We start from the raw sequence: 17,153 nt of genomic DNA, 5'->3' as shown, positions 1-17,153 counted from the left end.
CAAACGTATCGCTTGAATTTTACGCTCGTAAATGACATATGTACTTAGATTATTAATAAATGTAATTATACTTTTTGTAACTAGATGATTATTAACCTGCAAAGCAACAGATTTAAATATATATATGTGCTGTCTACACAATATCTTTATATTTCAAACGTACCTGATTATAAAAACAGCTGTTTAACAGTCTGTAACTGCGACGGATAAAGACAAGTGATTAGGAGTGGATTTATATATGAAGACGTTTTTATATATCGGGGATTCCTATCATAATCATGTACTATGTGAACGGGAAAAACCATTGGTCAGTTTAATAAAAGATCGTTGCGCTATCTGCCGGAAGTTTCAAATTATGAGATAAAGTGTTGCCACGCTTATGTAACTGTGGTTGGTAAGCCTTTAAAATGTAGGGTTTCCCAAATATTTACATAGGCTAACATAATTTTTTAAAGCGGTAACTTTTCATTTGTAATTTATCATCTCCCAAAATCCCAAAATTCCATAATTTCAATGTTTTATAATAAGTTCTAAAGTTCCACTTTGAAATGTGGTCGTCATGAATGCATCGTGCAGCTGTTTCCATGGATGCATCTAAACTATAACCTATCATTGTATTACAATATTATTAATTTAAAGAAAAGGCGCGATAATAATAAATATTCAACAGAAACAAAAGCACAACGCCAGTATTGTTAAAACAATTGATGGAATATTACGAATGTATCAATAGTAATAATACAGCGTAATTTGTATTTTTGGAAATATTTCAAACATTATTGAATTCAAGAATTATTGTTTTAGTATAACAAAAAAAAAATGAATCGAGAGGATTGGAGGATTTCTTTGGGGACACGTAATAATTTATTATCTAATGATATTCCATACATTCCTATGTTAGTAGAGGACCTGCGAACATTTGTTTCTTTTGAGGACCATGAACAAAATGGTGTTAAAACGATACAAACATTAGGAGAACTTATTCCAAAGTCTGAGAGAAATGCTACACTTTTATCGTTAACACCAGGAAACAATTCACAGTTCCCAATAAGTTTTAAAAATTTAGATATTAATGATATATACATTAAGAATTCAAATGATGCATATTGTCCAATATGGGTAAGAAATTTGGAAATATTATTATGCAATGTGTCTTTAATTATATAATTAAATAGTTGTATCAATATAATTTTTGTATTTTATAGACAGATATAAATGAAATTATGTTGTTATAGTGTTGTAACAATTATTATTTGTGTAAAGTATTTTGATTTCAGGAAAAATATGTTACATTTAAAGTATATGGAATTTTAAAGAAAGAAAAATCAGAATTTATATTAGAAAGTACACATTTAGTACCAGTTCATGATGTAAAGGGTACATGGAATTTAATGACTCAATTAATTTCAATAGCACGTTCAGAATATAGATAGTAAGTAATATACAATTGTATTTTACTAACAAATTCATTCAAAGTATACAAATTCAATAGATTTTTATTTAATTTTATTTTTCTTTAGTTATTATCGTACTAGTGGACAAAACAACATGTTACAGTTTCAATGGAATAAAATGAAAGAAAACAAGAAACGCTTAGTGCATGAAAAAGTCAATAACATGCATTAAATTTAAAGTCACATGGTAAAGGTGAATTAAAGATCTTATTTCAAAAGATGTGTTACATATTTTATTGTATTTATTTGCATATAAAACAATTCGAAATGTTATGTATAAAAATATATATATTTTTAGTCACTTCATACAACTAGTTTGATCGCTATAAAAAATTCTATATATTTGAAACCTTTGTATTACATTTTAATGCTTTCTAGAATAAGAATTTTCTTTACATTTTGAAGCAAAATGCCCTCTTGTTTTGCAACGAGTACAAAAAGTATCTTTTGCTGGGCATTGTGATCTAGATGCAGCATGAGTCAAACCACAAAATTTACAATGTAAAATTTGATTTGGTTGCAATGCAGAATTCGCGTTTTGGGTAGATAGACATTTCCAAGAAAAATGATTTTGTTTTTTGCACTTGGTACAAATTTCGTCATAAGCAGGACATTTCTTCTTTAAATGAGAACTTCCACAATATATGCAATTATGTATAAAAATTAATGGACATCTTCTATGTGAATGATTTAATTCATTGCATTTTATACATTGCTTTCCCATTGCAGGGCAATTGTCAGAACTGTGATTACTCCCACAACGATCGCAGAACTGTGTGCAACCATACAATTTCCAAATAAATGCAACTTCTTTTAATGTCAAATTATTAAAATCAGATGAAAATTTGAATGTTGACAACACTCGTTTCGCAGCATTGGTAAACATATGTTCATCAATCTCTTTTAATATTTTGTTTCTTATTAATTCTTCTGCATTTGCAATATTTGCTCTTTCTATTTTCAACTAAAAATAAAATAAAATTTATATTATTGTTTTACTATTATAAATGTTAAAATTTTCTATTATTTACCTGCAAATGATGTATATACATAAAGGTATCTTCCTCATTTAGTCTCCTTATTGATGCAATAGTATGATACTCGTCAAATTTATTCAATAATATATTCAAATTATTTCTGTCATACAAGGAATCAAATGTAAATCTTTTAAATATTGCTTGTCCAATTGGTCCCATTGTATTTAGCAACCGATCTCCACACATTATATTATTTGGCTTGCCATCATTTATTATCCTTCTATATATTAAAAAATCATTTTTCCATAATAACCATTTTTGGAGAAATTCTTCTTCTGTCTTGAATAATTCTGGTGGTTTAATTGATGAAATAATTGAAGCATTATATGATTGTACTGCAGTATTAGATGAATGTATTGGACTATTAAATGACTGTATTGGGCTATTAGATGATTGTACTGGAACATTAGATTTTACTGAAAGATTAGGTGGTTGTATTATTGTACTGCACTGCTGTGCTAGAGTATTGGTTGATATTACTGAAGTATTATATGAACTTTTTTTTGCATTTTTATTTTGCGAATTACCTAGAAAAATAAATACATGTTTTGCATACAGGTTTTCTATACAGATTATAATTGAAAATAAGTACATACCCATTGTTTTGATGATTTTTAATACTCCTTCACTTGCTTCACAGTTTTACAATCGTTTATAATTAACTTTTATTAGTTACAATTATCTTTATAACATTTGTTTAAGAATATCGCATTTACACAGGTTATGTTAGAAAACAATTTATTAACACTAATACCATAAGATGTATTGACATTTAAAATTTAAACGTACCTATAAAACTTCGTTAAAACGAATAAACTTTATCACTTTGGAGTAGACTTGACTCGTGAGTTTGAACTTTGGCTGAACGATATTGCTCTCCAAATAAAACGCATTCACATTATTTATGTTTAAATTTTGCTCGTGATTAAATGTGTAGTTGCTTGCCATACGTTGCCATACTGATTACAAACTCCAACGATAAAAATGTAGGATTTACCGAGAACGCAGTCTGTCCAACGTAACGTAAAATGCAAACGACACCTATTTTTACATTTTTATGTTTCATATCTTGGGCACAGTATCATTATGTAACAATCAAATAATAACAGAGGTTTCCAAAGCATGTATGGGAGGTAATTTTTGGATTTGGGAATTTTGAAACCTTTTGGCTTTGAAATAATTTAAAGGATTTTGAAATTTTAATACTAGGAATTTGACATGATTCAACTTTCGGATTCGGAGGCGCTAGAATTTCGGTACTTCGAAATTTTTAAACCTCAGATCCTTTTAATATTGGGACTTACTTTTCGAGTTTAGAATTCTGAAGTTTATGGATTTTGAATAATAATGTATCACTGTCTTACGAGGAAAATTAACATGAGATTGAAAGTATTTTCAGAATTTATTTTATCCGTAGAAAGAGTGAATGCCATGCGTCAAGCGTCACCGTAGTAACGTTACTCAAATTACACCTACTGTGCATTGCGTGATTCATCTGAAATTCCATTGTTTATTCAAAAGTATACGTGGACAATTATTTACGAAGCGTCTCAATGTTATTTTTGATAACAGTGTTACGTGGTAGACGTATGTCATTTTCGCAGAGAAATCAAAAAGTGATCGTTTTAAAACTCGAACGATAAGAATCGACTCTGAACAGTCAAGCATAAAAAGTTCGTTCAGATGTTGATTATAAAATTAAAAGCCTTGCAGCGATATGGATACTAATTACAGAGCAAACATCCTCAAGTGGCTACCATATCCTGGCGTCATCCTCGAGAAATGGTTAGCTGAATCGTTGGCGCTTATCGAGAGAATGGGCAAGCTCGTGGAATGTATAGCCTTAATCATCCAAGACATTACAGACGTGCAGGCTTGTGATCTAGAGGTGAGAAACTAACTTGCTGCGACTAAGTTCTGTGCACGGTTTAGTTTCTCATTATCAACCCAATTTAATCCGAGAATGGTTCAAATTAAATTGGTAAAATTAGCATTCAATGGTCTCTGGAGAAAGAAAGAACTCATTCCAAAATATCTTGTAAAAATTATGGTGAAGTAAAAGAGAAATATCGAAGTTTCAACCCTGCAAATCCTAATCGTCCAATATTCCAAAGTTTCTAATTTAATTTCTTACATCTTAGTATTCATTATCCTATACCGTATTTTCACCTGTAGGTATACAAAGGTGTCGCGAACGACTTAGAAGAAGCGATGAACGAATACAAGCTAATTTGTACAGTGACTCTCAGCGCGCATCCAATATACAAATTTAAAATGTGTCATTTCTTGACGCAGTTGAAACGCAAAATGAATACGCTTGCCAGGTTTACTAAAAATTTGATCAACGAAATCGTTGACTGTAACAGCGACGAATTACTCAGAGTAATTTTCAGGTAAACGATCTAGAAACATAAAATGAATTCTTCGAATAAGATGTGTCGGTTACAGATTAGTGAACATTTATAACAATATTTTGGATATAAATATCGATGTTTCGGATTCATCGACGAACGTGTTCTATAACGATTGTCCGTCCATGTTGGAACCTCTGAAAAAGATGTCTGTCACACGAATACTACAGGTTGTTTTGTAATCACTGATTCTTCTTTTCTAGATTAAGAATTCTGTATGCGCGTTTAGAGTTCAAGAATAATTCGGAATAATTTTAGGCGTTAGCGAAAAATAGGGCAGAGGAATCTTGCCACGAACTTATCGATTGTCTATTGGCGAATTACGAACCCCATGAGAAAACCGATCCTGCATCAGCAATGTCCGCGGACGTGGATGCTTCGGAAAATTCCAGCATCGAGATCTACCGGTCAGTTCATCGTGTAGATCCTTCCAGAGAATTTGTCATTTTTATGATATTATTCTTCCCGTACTTTCACAATTAATTAATTCGCAGGGCCCTCACGAGACACTTAACGCCACCGACGGAAAGTTCATCTTGCAAAGTCGATTTGGAAGTGTCGGACATCGAAAACATTCAGACCCTGGTCAACACTCAGAACGAACAGGTTCTTCGGTTGTTAAATATCGTGCAACAAGTTTCACCGCAGCTGTTAGGTGTCGATGCAACGAAGACCGTCAAAGGTAGTTCATCTCCGAACAATTGTACCACGTTCGCGGAACGATTAAACCATTTCTTCTATCAGGCGAGACAAGAGTGAGAGGTAGCGCGATGAAGAAAGTGAAAAATTATTATCAGGAAGTGGCATGGGGTGCACTGTCAGGAATTCTAGATCACGTTGTTCTTTGGTGGTCTCGAGAAGCGCTTGCTACACGTCACAGTCATGGAGCACAGCAACTGAAGGATTGGTTGAGCCATTTTGTTCAAAGGAACCACGGTAAAATTGTAAATTATGGTTCCATTGTAGCAATACTCGCAACGAGGGAATGCAATATATTTGTGTGTAGCGTAGCTCTTTTATGATTCAGGATGAAGGTAAAGGGAGAGAGATACCAATTGATCTCGAATGTGAAAGAACCTAGTATCCGCAAATATGACGTATCGCATCCCCTTGTATGCATCACTTGAAACTATAGTGCTGGCTAACTTGTTACGATTTGTTTATAAAATTGCAGTACCACAGACCGTGAGACCGGCATTGCAAAACCTATGCGACGCTCTTGGTTATCATGCTACCGTTACCGAGTGGGACCATCTCTTCAGACTAGCCTACACGTCGTCTTTTCAATGTCAATCGAAAGCCTCGTCTACGGAGGCAAGTTCGATTTATAATCGGGGTAATTTTCAGGAATAAACTGGAGTCTCTTGTTATCGAAAAGATTGGTTGAAATGTTCAGGGGACCAATACGGGTCAGATGTTCATCGAGTTGTTCCAGTTGCTCGTTCGATTGAGTAACGAGTGCGAGGCAGGCGGTGAATGGGTGATCGGAGCACCGTTGATGGAGTTACCTCTGTCGGAACAGATCGTTGTTCTTCACCGATTGGATCATTCGGTTCACACTGCCAGATTGTGGATTGTTCAGGAAGCGAAGATCATAGCTCACACGTGGGAACTCGATGTGTTCTTCTTGTTGGTCAAAGGCGATATAGTGAACTGCCTGGAAGAGTTGTCTTATCTAAAGGTAAAACAATAAACATCGATCGTATCAGTTTCTTTAACGGGAACATCTCGATTTCAGCTTGCTGATCATGCTAGCACGCTATCGATGGATTCTGTCAGTGTTCAGGTATACGTTTGCGCAAAGATGAGGGCGAAAATCGTGTCAGAAGTGAGCGTCAATATAGAGTTACTTCAGGTGTGTAATAAACTATCTATTAGAATGTCCGCGAGAAATCTGTTATAAATTCTTAAATCTTCAGCTTTTTTTCTTTACAGAAGTGTTCTACTCAGTGCGTGGATATTCTTGCGAAAATCTGTCGCGTGATCAGTTTGGCGAATCTGCACATGTGCTTTCCACCATCGAGTTATTGGAGAAAAGGAAGCGACGATGCTCCAGTGGCTGCCAGTCTTTACGTGGAACCATATTTTGGTGCGAGAATTTTCTCCACGCGTAGTACTCGAATAATTTCTGTTCTTTAAAATTCTTCTTCCGTAGAAAAAGTGCTACTTCCGGTGTTGGAGGTCATCGAAGACCCCGAGACGTCCAATATGATCCTCAGAATCATGTGCGAGGCGTGGCTCGATTATATATATCTGCACCGAATCAAATTTAGGTAAATTGCGAACTTATCTTTATAGAATAATGCACGTACGTGGCATTTTCTGATACCTTTATGTTACCGTCGCAGACTACATATCATCCGAAATGAATTTTCAGCGAATGTGGCGCGCTGCAATTACTCACGGACTTTGCATACGTGTCGAAGTGGGTCTCGAATTGCTCGATCATTTCTCAGAACGTACGGAGTCAGTTGCTGAAGAACGAGGTTCTTCGACGTTGCGAGGGAGTGGGTCGGCTCCTTCTGCGACAACCCGGCGAAGCGATTTCGATGCGCAAACGATTGAGTACGAGACGAAATAGTGAAGCGAGGAAGCGGCGACAAAAACGACGAATTTTTCTCTGTCTAATTTTTCAGCTAGGAGAACGAACGAACGGGGATCACCCGAATCACCGGGATTGGAACGCATGCCAGCGGAAATGTACGTTCCAAATCAGAAACAGTGGCTGGAGCTACGAGCGTCGAAGGTGTACAACTTTTGCTGCACGAAATGAAACGATTAAATTATTTTAGTCGACATATATACAGGGTGTGCCAATAAAATGTATTCACACTTTATTATTATACAACTATTAGATAAGGTGAATGAAGGGTAAGTTGAACGTTCACAATGACCTGCATCAGCATCAAAGCCGTCGAATATTTTTGCTATCATTCTTATGCTCAATATTACTTATGTATACATTTTACCGTCACATCCTGCATTTATACACCAATTTCTAAACCACTACATCTTTAAAATATGTATACATTCTAAACAAATATAATAATTTGGAACGATATTTAAACGTTATATAGTTATGCAGCCCCCTGTAACCAGCAATTAGTAGTACAATGTTTCTCGTCAGCCAGTTCACGGATGGGTCAGTTTTGTATCACTAATGTTTTAATTATATTTCGTTATTAAATGCCTTCGGTCAACCATCATTGTCGCAACGACGAATCGCGTTTAATTACGTCAACGCATACAAGCCAATTCCACGCGCATATTGTTCGAAACAAAACGACGAATATACGAGGGCGAATTTATGCACCCGCGAAGCTCGGCAAAGGGGAGGAAGCTCTATCTCGAACTCGTATTACGTTACACGTCCACGTTACAAGATAAAAAGACTCTACGTAATATGACGTAAAAGACCAACGACCGAAGCGGTGTCCTCAAACCCGTCCCTTCAGTCAACGATCAGACGTTCAAGATCATGCAGCGCCGCTTTTCCGCTTTCGGCTGAGAGGCAAATATCGGTTAATCGCAGAGTATCGTGTTTATCGCGACAAAGGTCGTAATTAAAGGTGCATGTGCGACGATCGCAGCAACAGTTCACCGTTGTCATAATTACTAGCTACCAGTGAAGGTAAAGTGGATAATCAGCGACGAGCATCGCGGCTGATCGATCGATTTTTCCACCCGTTAATCGATCGGTTATCCACTAGTTCATCGCTCCGGTTTTTGATCGTTCGGTAGTATGCGACGACGCGGTCCTATTGATTTTCGCGATGCTCTTACCTGTAGTCGGGACGATTCTTCGCGATACACTCCTGCTTCCCTGACACTTCTCGGGAGAAAAAACCGCGCTAAGGCGACTCGTGTTTCATTCTCGACTCTTGATCCACGATATTCTGTCTTACATAACCGCGAACCAGACATTGTACGACGTGTACCTCCATAATAGATGGTTTTCCTTTTTTCAATTATTTAATGTACCGATATTGGTACGACTAAAATTAATTGTAAAATGATCGAGTCAAGCTACCACGAAAGATGTACTCTTTGTCCGTCATTAAATGTATTAAATGATAAAAATGCACCTTTGTATCTGGTTCCACCCTACTGTCGAGGAGCGTCTTAGTCAAGAATAGACCGGAAGTTTCATACGATTCAGCTTGGTTTTCCGCGGTAAACCGAATCGAGTCACAGAACTCGGTCAGAGCGACGACGACGACGACATCCTCTGGGCGTTATCCAGGGCAGTTGTGTCGGCGGTCGTCGACACGCTTCGACGGCCATTTCTTTCGTGGTTTCTTTTCGTAGCCAGTGAGGTTTCGTCGTGCACCATGTACGGAGGCAGACGCGTCACAGAGAGGACCTCCCTCACAAGACCCTTGGATTCTCCGGATTATGTGGAATTCGCGAGCCTCTTGAGGACCAGAAAGGCCCGCATCAGGCAATTTCAATGCTGCATCTGCGCTACTCTCATGTAAGTCTCTTCTTTCTTTGCAAACCGAGCTTTCACGCAAATCGTTCGATCTGAAGGAAAATTTACGGCATAGGAGTATCACTCTCGTGTGAAATGAAATTAGATTTTTGAAACTGTGTCTTAATTAAGAAGAAAATGTAATCAAATATGGCCGACTACGGCGTAGAATGTCTCCGGTATCGACAGTAATTAAGCGACGTTTGTTTCACGCAGAGTGTGTTGCACACCTGCACGTTGCCAATCTGTTGTTCGATAGCATTAAGAATATGCGTCTCCAATTAATCGTGTTTATATAATTACACGAGAAGTGGCCTGTCCAGTGATGCAAGAGAAGCCTTTCGAACAAACAGACATAAATAAGCATGTAGTCACCATTAGAAATAAAAGATACTTTCAAAAATACAATAGTGAAAGGGGTTGAACGCCCAAGCAAGATTCTTCTGGTGTTCCCCTTTCACAGAATTATAATTTTCATTCTTCGTTTGTTTGAAAAGCGATTAAAATTTGATCAAGAATTGACTAGTAATGCACGTGATTTAAATGTTGACGGAATCTTTCTTTGGGAGAAGAAAACATTGCTTTTTAAAGTGCACGATAAGTACACGATATTCAAGGAGCACAAACACACGTACGTTGTAGGAGCTAGCCATAAAAATCATTGTCCATTCAATCCCCACCGTAAGTGGATACCTTACGTAAAATCATCGCTCACCTCGACCACCGATCGACCGGCCGATCGTTTCAGTGCGGTCTAAGCTCGGTTCATGAGCGATCAACGATGTCTGCCACGGAAACGACCTCGTTGACCGGCGAAAAATCGGACAGGGTGTATTACGTGCAACGAGACACGTTGCCATTTTATTCTATTCAGAGGAGACAACGGCTGCGGATACGATGTCTCGCGTACACCGTCTTGATGTGAGTTTCGGTCGTCTTTGATTTCACACAAATCGGGGCACGTTCAATCGAGAACTCACTAAAATCTTGCGAAATCCTCTAATGGCTGTTACAGTGAAAATCATGTGCTGCAGTGTACATTGAAATATTAATTGTTAACGACAGGTTAATTTTCAATGCTACGTTTCTCGTTTATTATCCTTGATATATTGCTATCGTAATTAGTATTTGAATTTTAAGAGGAAAACGCGAGAGCCACTGCGAGGTATGCATCCCTGAATTTCTAGATTCCTACATTCTTGCATTTCTACATTCCTAGATCTCTAGATTGCTATATCTCCACATTCGTACACTCATACATCTGCATATTCTTACACCGTTTTACTACTATAATTTTTATTCTCCTGCAACTCTGTACTCGTATGCTCGAATCTCTATATTTTTGTATCGGCAGACCTATATCCCTAGATTTCACCTTTTTTCAATCGCACCGCAAGAAAAGTCACGTTTTCACCCACTACGGTGTACAGTTTCGCAACGTTTTAGTGTTGACTCTCATCAACCCGAGTAAAGATATCTTTGAGGCGTATTGAAATTATTGCGTGAAACGGGATCGCAGATCCGTGCAATAACGAGACCCCGTCGCGGTTTCTCTGTTGCGGTTTTCGCTGACCGCTGCTTCAACGTATTCGCACACACGGGGAATCTCGTGTAGGGATTCGCATAAAGAAATCGGTAGAAACCGTTTCTTTCCGAAGGAGACCTTTCTCTCTTTCTTTCGCAAATGTTGAACACGGAACGGGTGAAGTCGTCGCAGGGTATTCGTCATCCGAAAGGTGCTCTTAACATCGGCCGCTAGGTATTAGGAGCAACGGCGCGTCTTTATTGCATTTGCAGGGCAAAATGTCGCGTAAGTCGTTTACAAACAGCCGTATAGAGCTGGACGTTTTACGCGTAGGCTGATTACGTGACGTCTGGCCTTGATTACGCGCGTAATTGTACGGTGACAGTGTGGTTGCTCAACGTTGCTCGGCTGACTCCTTGGAGCGTCGCAATACCATCTCGAAGCTGCACGAACCGATTCATGCTTCTCATCGATTTAAATACTTTCATTCTAGTCATCGAACAATGCTGATTTTCGATAACTTCCGGAGGGTCGAACACTTTCACCGGTTCAAAGCGAAACTCAATCAGTACGAATACCGATTAAAGACGAGACAGCTTTATCGATTTAAATTACAACGAATTCATTATTCCAGAGCGATCTTCACGATGGCCCTGATAGTGGCAGTCAGCTACTCGGTCAGCCACAACATCCTAGACGCGAACCTCACAGCTCCATCTTCACCAATCTCATCTAACCTCACCGGTTCCTTGAAGTTAAGCTTCGCACCAGGATCCGGTTCGTACACGCTCTACAGCAGTCCAGCGATCGCTCCAGCTTCGAATTCGATTCCCGTCCTCGACGGGAGCGCGGAAACCTCTCCGCCAGCGAAGTTGACCGAGGAGGAGTACAACCAGGCGATAGAAGCCGGTCACCAAGCGATGAAAGATCGTCTGTTCGCCGACGCCGTCGCCGCGACATCGCCCTTACTCTCTCCGTCACCGGAATCTAGGCACCGTTACGCCGTGAACACGTGCGCGAGCGTCAAGGCTCTATCTTTGGCAGCCGTGGCCGAACTAGCGGCTACCAAGAAGATCGAAAGCTCCAGGGCCATGTTGGCGGCGCCGACCGCCATCGGAAGCTTTTTCGACGGAGGCTGGTGGTCTCTGGGCGTCTGCAAGCAACTGAAAACTCCAACTTGCCTCCCGAGCAAGTACAGAACGTTCGACGGAAGCTGTAATCGACGGGTGCAATGGGGAGTCTCGATGACGCCTTTCAGAAGAGCCCTGCCACCCAGCTACGCGGACGGTGTCGATGCACCGCGTAGGGCGCTCTCAGGAGCAGAGCTGCCCTCCGCCAGAGAGGTCAGTCTGAAGGTGCACAAGCCGTCACCCAGCACCAATCCACATTTCACGGTGATGCTGGCCGTGTACGGGCAGTTCCTGGATCACGACATCACCGCCACGGCGATCAGTCAGGGCATCAACGGCACCTCCATCTCCTGTTGTCCACCGGCTGTTGGGCATCCGGAATGCTTCCCAGTTCCGGTGGCTGCCGGCGATCCCGTGTTCGACGTCACCGGCAGGACCTGCATGGACTTCGTGAGATCCGCACCTGCGCCCCAGTGCAAGCTCGGGCCCAGGCAACAGCTGAATCAGGTATCTTTGACGGTTCGATTCATTTTTTGGTAATCGAGTTTAAAATAGCGGGGTAATTCGTCGGGTAATCGAGTTAATTCGCACGAAACGAGACTGAGAGCGAAATTGCCATCGCGACGGACGGAAAGTTTGCGCGTGCAATATGCGAGCTTAATTAACTTCGTTATCGTCGCGTCAATGAGGCGAGCTTCGATCGTAACGAGGCGTTCGTTATCGCGGCAATAACCATTCTGCACAATGAACAGAAAATTGCGTTGATAAATAGATACAGCGCGAAAAAAGGTGGACTGCGAAATTCCTGTTTTTTCAATCATATTTTCGTTTTTACTCGTAGGTGACCGCGTTCATCGACGGATCCACCGTCTACGGATCAGACGTTGACACAGCGAGGGGCCTGCGAGAATTCTCGGGCGGCCGTTTGAGGATGCAGACAACGCCTGACAACAGAACTCTGTTGCCAGCAAGCACGAACCCCAACGACGGCTGCAACCGAGAAATCGAGCGACAAAGAGGTAGATACTGCTTTGCAGCAGGTGACGCCAGAGCCAACGAGAACTTGCACCTGACGACGATGCATTTGCTCTGGGCGAGACAGCACAATCAAATCGCTGACCAATTAGCCAAGATAAACCCAAGCTGGGACGACGACACGCTGTACGAGGAGTCCCGACGTATAGTTGGTGCCCAGATGCAACACATCACCTACCAGGAATTTCTGCCCATCGTATTGGGCGAACAGGAGATAAATTTGCGCGATCTTAGACCTCTGAAATCCGGATACAGACAGTGGACGGACGATCCGGAAGATGCGAGCACGGATCCGTCCATAGCCAACAACTTTGCATCTGCAGCGTTCAGATTCGCTCACACGTTGTTACCTGGGCTGATGAAGATGACGGACGCCCAGGAAGGCAGCTCGTCCTACGTGGAGCTTCACAGGATGCTGTTTAATCCCTACAGTCTGTACACCGAAGGTGGAGTGAAAAGTTCGGTGATGTCAGCCACTCAGAATGTGATTCAGATGACGTCCACGCACGTCACTTCTCAGTTGACCAATCACCTGTTCGAGGATCCGTTCGCTAACGTTAGTCTGCCTTGCGGATTGGACTTGGTGTCCTTGAACATTCAGCGTGGCAGAGATCACGGTCTCCCGGGATACACCAGATGGAGAGAATATTGTGGATTAGGAAAGACCGAAAGCTTCTCGGATCTTGAAGGACACTTCGATCCCGAAGCTCTTCACGAGATATCCTTACTGTACGAGTCCGTTCACGATGTGGACCTGTACACGGGTGCTCTGGCCGAGCTACCTAAATCTGGCGGCATCGTTGGACCCGTATTTTCTTGCCTCATCGCGGATCAGTTCGTACGCTTGCAGAAAGGCGACCGATTCTGGTACGAGGTTGCCAATCAACCTCATTCATTCACGGAAGGTAAGAAACCGGTTGTACCGCATGCTCATCCTTTGAAACAGAAATAAAAATCCGTGCTATTCTATTTCAGAACAACTTAGGGAGCTCCGTAAAACGTCTCTGGCGAAGGTGATCTGCGACTGTTCCGACGGAGTGACTCAAACTCAAGCGGAAGTGATGCGCGCAATCGGACCAGGAAACCCCATGATGTCCTGCGAGGACATCCCTGCGCCATCTTTCGCGCCGTGGAAGCAAGATAAACCTCCGATGTTACAAGCTTCCTTCGTGCCGGTAAATTGGACCGCCTTGAAGACCAACATTAACGACACGATTAAAGACGTGATGACCTTCATCAACGACACCAGAGCATCCGCCGCTCTCGACACGGATTGGTTGGCGTTTAAGAGTTACATAAACAGCTCGTTCTCCGATATCAGGAGTCGCTTGTCCGACTTGCATCCTCCAAAAGCGAACAAATCTATCGTTGGACCGGTAGAGAAGGCTATAGATTGTGACAATTTGTTGCTTCGAGCAGCAGGTCCAATGGACGTGTATCAGGATTGGATTACTTTCAAAAACGACCTGCTGAAGTCTCTGAACGACTCCATAGGGACTATGAAAGGAGGTCCTGCTTCTGTTACCAAGTGGATCAATTTCAAACAGAGCATCATCGATCAGTTTGCTGATTTAAAGAACCAGATCGCGTCCATGAAGGGGGATCCAACTTTGTCCATGAACAACGAGACATTAGATTTGAAAACCTCGATTCCTGCAATTTTTGACTGGAAGAACTACAAGGATGACATCATATCGTCTCTGGACGATACAATTATGGACATAGGCAGTAACATGCCGCCTCCCGGAGATCCAGCATGGGCAGCTTATGGAAACGACATCAAGGATCGCTTTTCAGCCCTTCACGATAAAATAGATAATCAGAGACCCACTGCACCCACCGAACTGGCAACCGGAGAACCACCCCTGTCTGATTGGCTGACTTACAAGTCTGAGATCATTAAAACAGTGAACGACGCCGTGCAGAAGATCAAGGACGACATGCCTCCGCCGGGTGACCCAGCATGGGCGACCTACAGGGACGAGATCATGAAGAGTTTCTCAGCGTTTAAGACCACTCCGTCGCCGTTGGAACTTGCGACGTCCGGATCCTATAACTTGATTCCTTCCTGTGGAAAACTGAAAGCTTCTCCGAAATCGTACAACAACGTAGAGATGTCTGCTTTGAACAGCGACTGGGCAGACTTCCGTAGCAGCATCAATGACTCTTTGACTCGAATGGTACAGGATATCCAGAAGAAAAAACCAACGACGATTGATCCCGTGGCTTGGGCAGCGTTTAAACAATCCACCGCGAACGATTTCGCGATGCTGAAGACGGAGATTGATAATATGAAAGCGGAATGGTTGAAGGAAACAGGTAAATCGGAAGAAACACCTACTCTTCGGGCTGCTGGAGGCACTGGTAAATTCGATTATACCAAGTTTATCAAACCCGCTATACCTTCGGACGAATGGGTCTCTTTCAAGCAGCAGATCAACGATACCGTGATGAATATTTTGAACGCTGCAAACGCTACAGACAAGATCGACTTTGACGAGCTTCATGAAATGTTCAACAAATCCTTCGCCGACCTGAAGACTCAGATAGCCTCCCTGAAGGACCTGATCGCGACGAGCAAGCCTGTTTGGAATAACACCGCGACAGATTGGATCGCTTTCCAAACACAGCTGAATTCTACGATTCAAGACCTTGTGGATAACTTGAAGAAAGAAGACGGTATTACGAATGAGAATTCGTTGAAAACTCTGTTCGAAGCCAGAGACAAATTGTCTGATCTCGAAGCACCTACGAACGTGCCTGTTTCACCGATGGAATGGATGCAGTACGCTTCCAACACCAGCAAGACTATCACGGATACTCTGAAGAGCTTGAAGATCAGGGCAGCAGACTCTGCTCAGTCGTCTTCGGATTCTCCCAAGACGTTCAAAGATTGGCTAATGGTTCCTTGTCTAGCTAGCTCGTTCTATGTTTTGATATTGTGGCGTTGAATTCACGGCGGGTCGCGAGAGCTGCGAAGTTACATTTTTTTACCACAATTGTTGTATATATTCAAATATTTATAGAATGAACTTTTATATTCTCTCGGTGTCCCCGTAAGTTAGGACACTGTGTTATTTTTTGAGATACGAAGACACGGAAAATTCAGATGAAACGTACAATGGCGAGCACAGTTGGTTTTCATAGCGGAAATGGCGATTTAGGAGGAGACTCGTATCAAGGGAAACCTTGAATCAACTCGAATGGGATCTCGGAAGAGCGAGACACCGCCTTTTCCGCTAGAAATCCTACCATGCCACCGTACATAAAAACAAATTTTGTCTCTTACATTATTACTTTAATAATAAATATTGTGTCTGTGAACATCCTACTAATCGTAAGGTTTAAGAGGATCAAGAAAAATAAGAGTGATACTATTGTTCCTTTTTCTAAACTTATATACAAATTATTAACTCGAACTAATAATAAAAAACCATCGACAAGAAACTAGGTAGAGAGACTGAGTAGAAGAGCGGTTCCCCTCTTTATCCAGAAGTCCGATCCCATAGGTCCAGCGTTCAAATCGACCGCCACGACGAAAGACGGCCGTCCTTGACCGCCGCATCTTTCGGGATAATAGTAGCAGGGGCAATTGTAGAGTCCTGCATGAAGAATTAAAGCGACGCTTTGACGTTACTCGCAATTTTCCTTCGTTCGAATGTTTGTCGTTACCTCTGGTTCGCTTTTTCAGCTGCTCCGTGGGCCGGAAGTAAATCACCGGCATGTCGCAAACAAGTTGCATCGGGGCTGGCTCGACGAGGACACTGTTTCTCTTGTCCCATCCAGCGCCTTCCAGAAAGATGGAGCGTATGTACACGCCGTCCTGTAATGGAATGTACACACGGTTAGAGGCGTGCACACACGCGTCGCTATTTCCTAGCGATATCGCGATACTGAATTCTTTATCTCCCCCTATTTTTCCGCGGCTCGTTTCGCTTGCATTAAAGGGAGAACGATGGCGACAACGGCAGTAATTGGATCGATCCTACTGCTCGGCTTTCCCGCCGGCTCAATTGCACGACGATGTTTCGTTACGATTGAACGGATCTCGACTCGTGTTCATGTTAAATTCACGGAAATAGAAACAACT

General features: G+C 41.5%; 5 protein-coding genes across 14 annotated transcripts in view; 3 read left to right on the top strand and 2 right to left on the bottom strand.

Annotated features, from left to right (window-relative positions):
- The first annotated feature begins 372 nt into the window (after window positions 1–372).
- On the top strand, window positions 373–3,476 carry LOC100883718 (uncharacterized). Of its 6 annotated transcripts, none has more exons than XM_076539039.1 (5): window positions 373–457; window positions 805–1,119; window positions 1,278–1,432; window positions 1,521–1,647; window positions 2,184–3,476. In XM_076539039.1, exons 2-4 carry the CDS (start codon window positions 820–822, stop codon window positions 1,624–1,626), a joined length of 561 nt encoding a protein of 186 aa, XP_076395154.1. In that variant the 5' UTR covers window positions 373–457; window positions 805–819; the 3' UTR covers window positions 1,627–1,647; window positions 2,184–3,476. The 6 variants fall into 6 exon arrangements, with proteins under 6 accessions (XP_076395154.1, XP_076395153.1, XP_076395152.1 ...); XM_076539038.1 differs by having other exon boundaries at window positions 401–723; XM_076539037.1 differs by having other exon boundaries at window positions 401–732.
- On the bottom strand, window positions 1,662–3,173 carry LOC100883830 (uncharacterized). The gene is made up of 3 exons (XM_012298067.2): window positions 3,088–3,173; window positions 2,486–3,018; window positions 1,662–2,418 (listed from the first exon to the last, which is right to left on the bottom strand). The coding sequence occupies exons 1-3, from the start codon at window positions 3,089–3,091 to the stop codon at window positions 1,819–1,821; spliced, it is 1,137 nt and encodes a 378-aa protein (XP_012153457.2). The 5' UTR covers window positions 3,092–3,173; the 3' UTR covers window positions 1,662–1,818.
- Window positions 3,477–4,001: 525 nt separating the features above from the next.
- On the top strand, window positions 4,002–7,963 carry LOC100875396 (coiled-coil domain-containing protein 142). Of its 3 annotated transcripts, XM_003708512.3 has the most exons (13): window positions 4,209–4,379; window positions 4,667–4,884; window positions 4,940–5,072; window positions 5,161–5,309; window positions 5,397–5,584; window positions 5,647–5,838; window positions 6,077–6,216; window positions 6,299–6,583; window positions 6,641–6,757; window positions 6,838–6,991; window positions 7,058–7,175; window positions 7,280–7,467; window positions 7,539–7,963. In XM_003708512.3, exons 1-13 carry the CDS (start codon window positions 4,209–4,211, stop codon window positions 7,673–7,675), a joined length of 2,190 nt encoding a protein of 729 aa, XP_003708560.2. In that variant the 3' UTR covers window positions 7,676–7,963. The 3 variants fall into 3 exon arrangements, 2 of the variants coding, with proteins under 2 accessions (XP_003708560.2, XP_012153452.2); XR_013040334.1 differs by lacking the exon at window positions 7,539–7,963 and having other exon boundaries at window positions 4,002–4,379; window positions 6,822–6,991; window positions 7,280–7,300; XM_012298062.2 differs by having other exon boundaries at window positions 7,280–7,963.
- A 371-nt stretch (window positions 7,964–8,334) lies between these two features.
- On the top strand, window positions 8,335–16,510 carry LOC105664258 (uncharacterized). 3 transcript variants are annotated; one of them, XM_012298095.2, is made up of 5 exons: window positions 8,335–8,533; window positions 9,211–9,376; window positions 11,533–12,535; window positions 12,870–13,968; window positions 14,039–16,510. In XM_012298095.2, exons 2-5 carry the CDS (start codon window positions 9,234–9,236, stop codon window positions 16,012–16,014), a joined length of 4,221 nt encoding a protein of 1,406 aa, XP_012153485.2. In that variant the 5' UTR covers window positions 8,335–8,533; window positions 9,211–9,233; the 3' UTR covers window positions 16,015–16,510. The 3 variants fall into 3 exon arrangements, with proteins under 3 accessions (XP_012153485.2, XP_012153486.2, XP_076395124.1); XM_012298096.2 differs by lacking the exons at window positions 8,335–8,533; window positions 9,211–9,376 and adding an exon at window positions 10,122–10,294; XM_076539009.1 differs by lacking the exons at window positions 8,335–8,533; window positions 9,211–9,376 and adding an exon at window positions 11,001–11,466.
- Window positions 16,511–17,153, bottom strand: part of kl-2 (dynein heavy chain 2, axonemal kl-2) — a 31,977-nt gene continuing 31,334 nt past the window's right edge. Inside the window, exons 62-63 of the mRNA XM_012298093.2 lie at window positions 16,736–16,886; window positions 16,511–16,665 (exon numbers count right to left, since the gene is read on the bottom strand). Of these exons, the coding sequence (XP_012153483.1) occupies window positions 16,511–16,665; window positions 16,736–16,886 (306 nt within the window). The remainder of the gene's footprint in view (window positions 16,666–16,735; window positions 16,887–17,153) is intronic.

Source organism: Megachile rotundata, chromosome 13 (genome assembly GCF_050947335.1).
Source record: "Megachile rotundata isolate GNS110a chromosome 13, iyMegRotu1, whole genome shotgun sequence".
NCBI classification, from domain to species: Eukaryota; Metazoa; Arthropoda; class Insecta; order Hymenoptera; family Megachilidae; genus Megachile; species Megachile rotundata.
This window is presented reverse-complemented; position numbering and strand designations above follow the sequence as displayed.

Coding starts and splice junctions, on each gene's coding strand:
- LOC100883718 (XM_076539039.1), top strand. CDS start 820: ATGAATCGAGAGGATTGGAGGATTTCTTTGGGGACACGTAATAATTTA. Junction 1,120..1,277: donor ATGCATATTGTCCAATATGG/GTAAGAAATTTG, acceptor TTTTGATTTCAG/GAAAAATATGTTACATTTAA. Junction 1,433..1,520: donor GCACGTTCAGAATATAGATA/GTAAGTAATATA, acceptor ATTTTTCTTTAG/TTATTATCGTACTAGTGGAC.
- LOC105664258 (XM_012298095.2), top strand. CDS start 9,234: ATGTACGGAGGCAGACGCGTCACAGAGAGGACCTCCCTCACAAGACCC. Junction 9,377..11,532: donor TGCATCTGCGCTACTCTCAT/GTAAGTCTCTTC, acceptor TCATTATTCCAG/AGCGATCTTCACGATGGCCC. Junction 13,969..14,038: donor ACCTCATTCATTCACGGAAG/GTAAGAAACCGG, acceptor ATTCTATTTCAG/AACAACTTAGGGAGCTCCGT.
- LOC100883830 (XM_012298067.2), bottom strand. Junction 2,419..2,485: donor TGTATATACATCATTTGCAG/GTAAATAATAGA, acceptor TTTTATTTTTAG/TTGAAAATAGAAAGAGCAAA.
- LOC100875396 (XM_012298062.2), top strand. CDS start 4,209: ATGGATACTAATTACAGAGCAAACATCCTCAAGTGGCTACCATATCCT. Junction 5,839..6,076: donor TTTTGTTCAAAGGAACCACG/GTAAAATTGTAA, acceptor ATAAAATTGCAG/TACCACAGACCGTGAGACCG. Junction 7,176..7,279: donor CTGCACCGAATCAAATTTAG/GTAAATTGCGAA, acceptor ATGAATTTTCAG/CGAATGTGGCGCGCTGCAAT.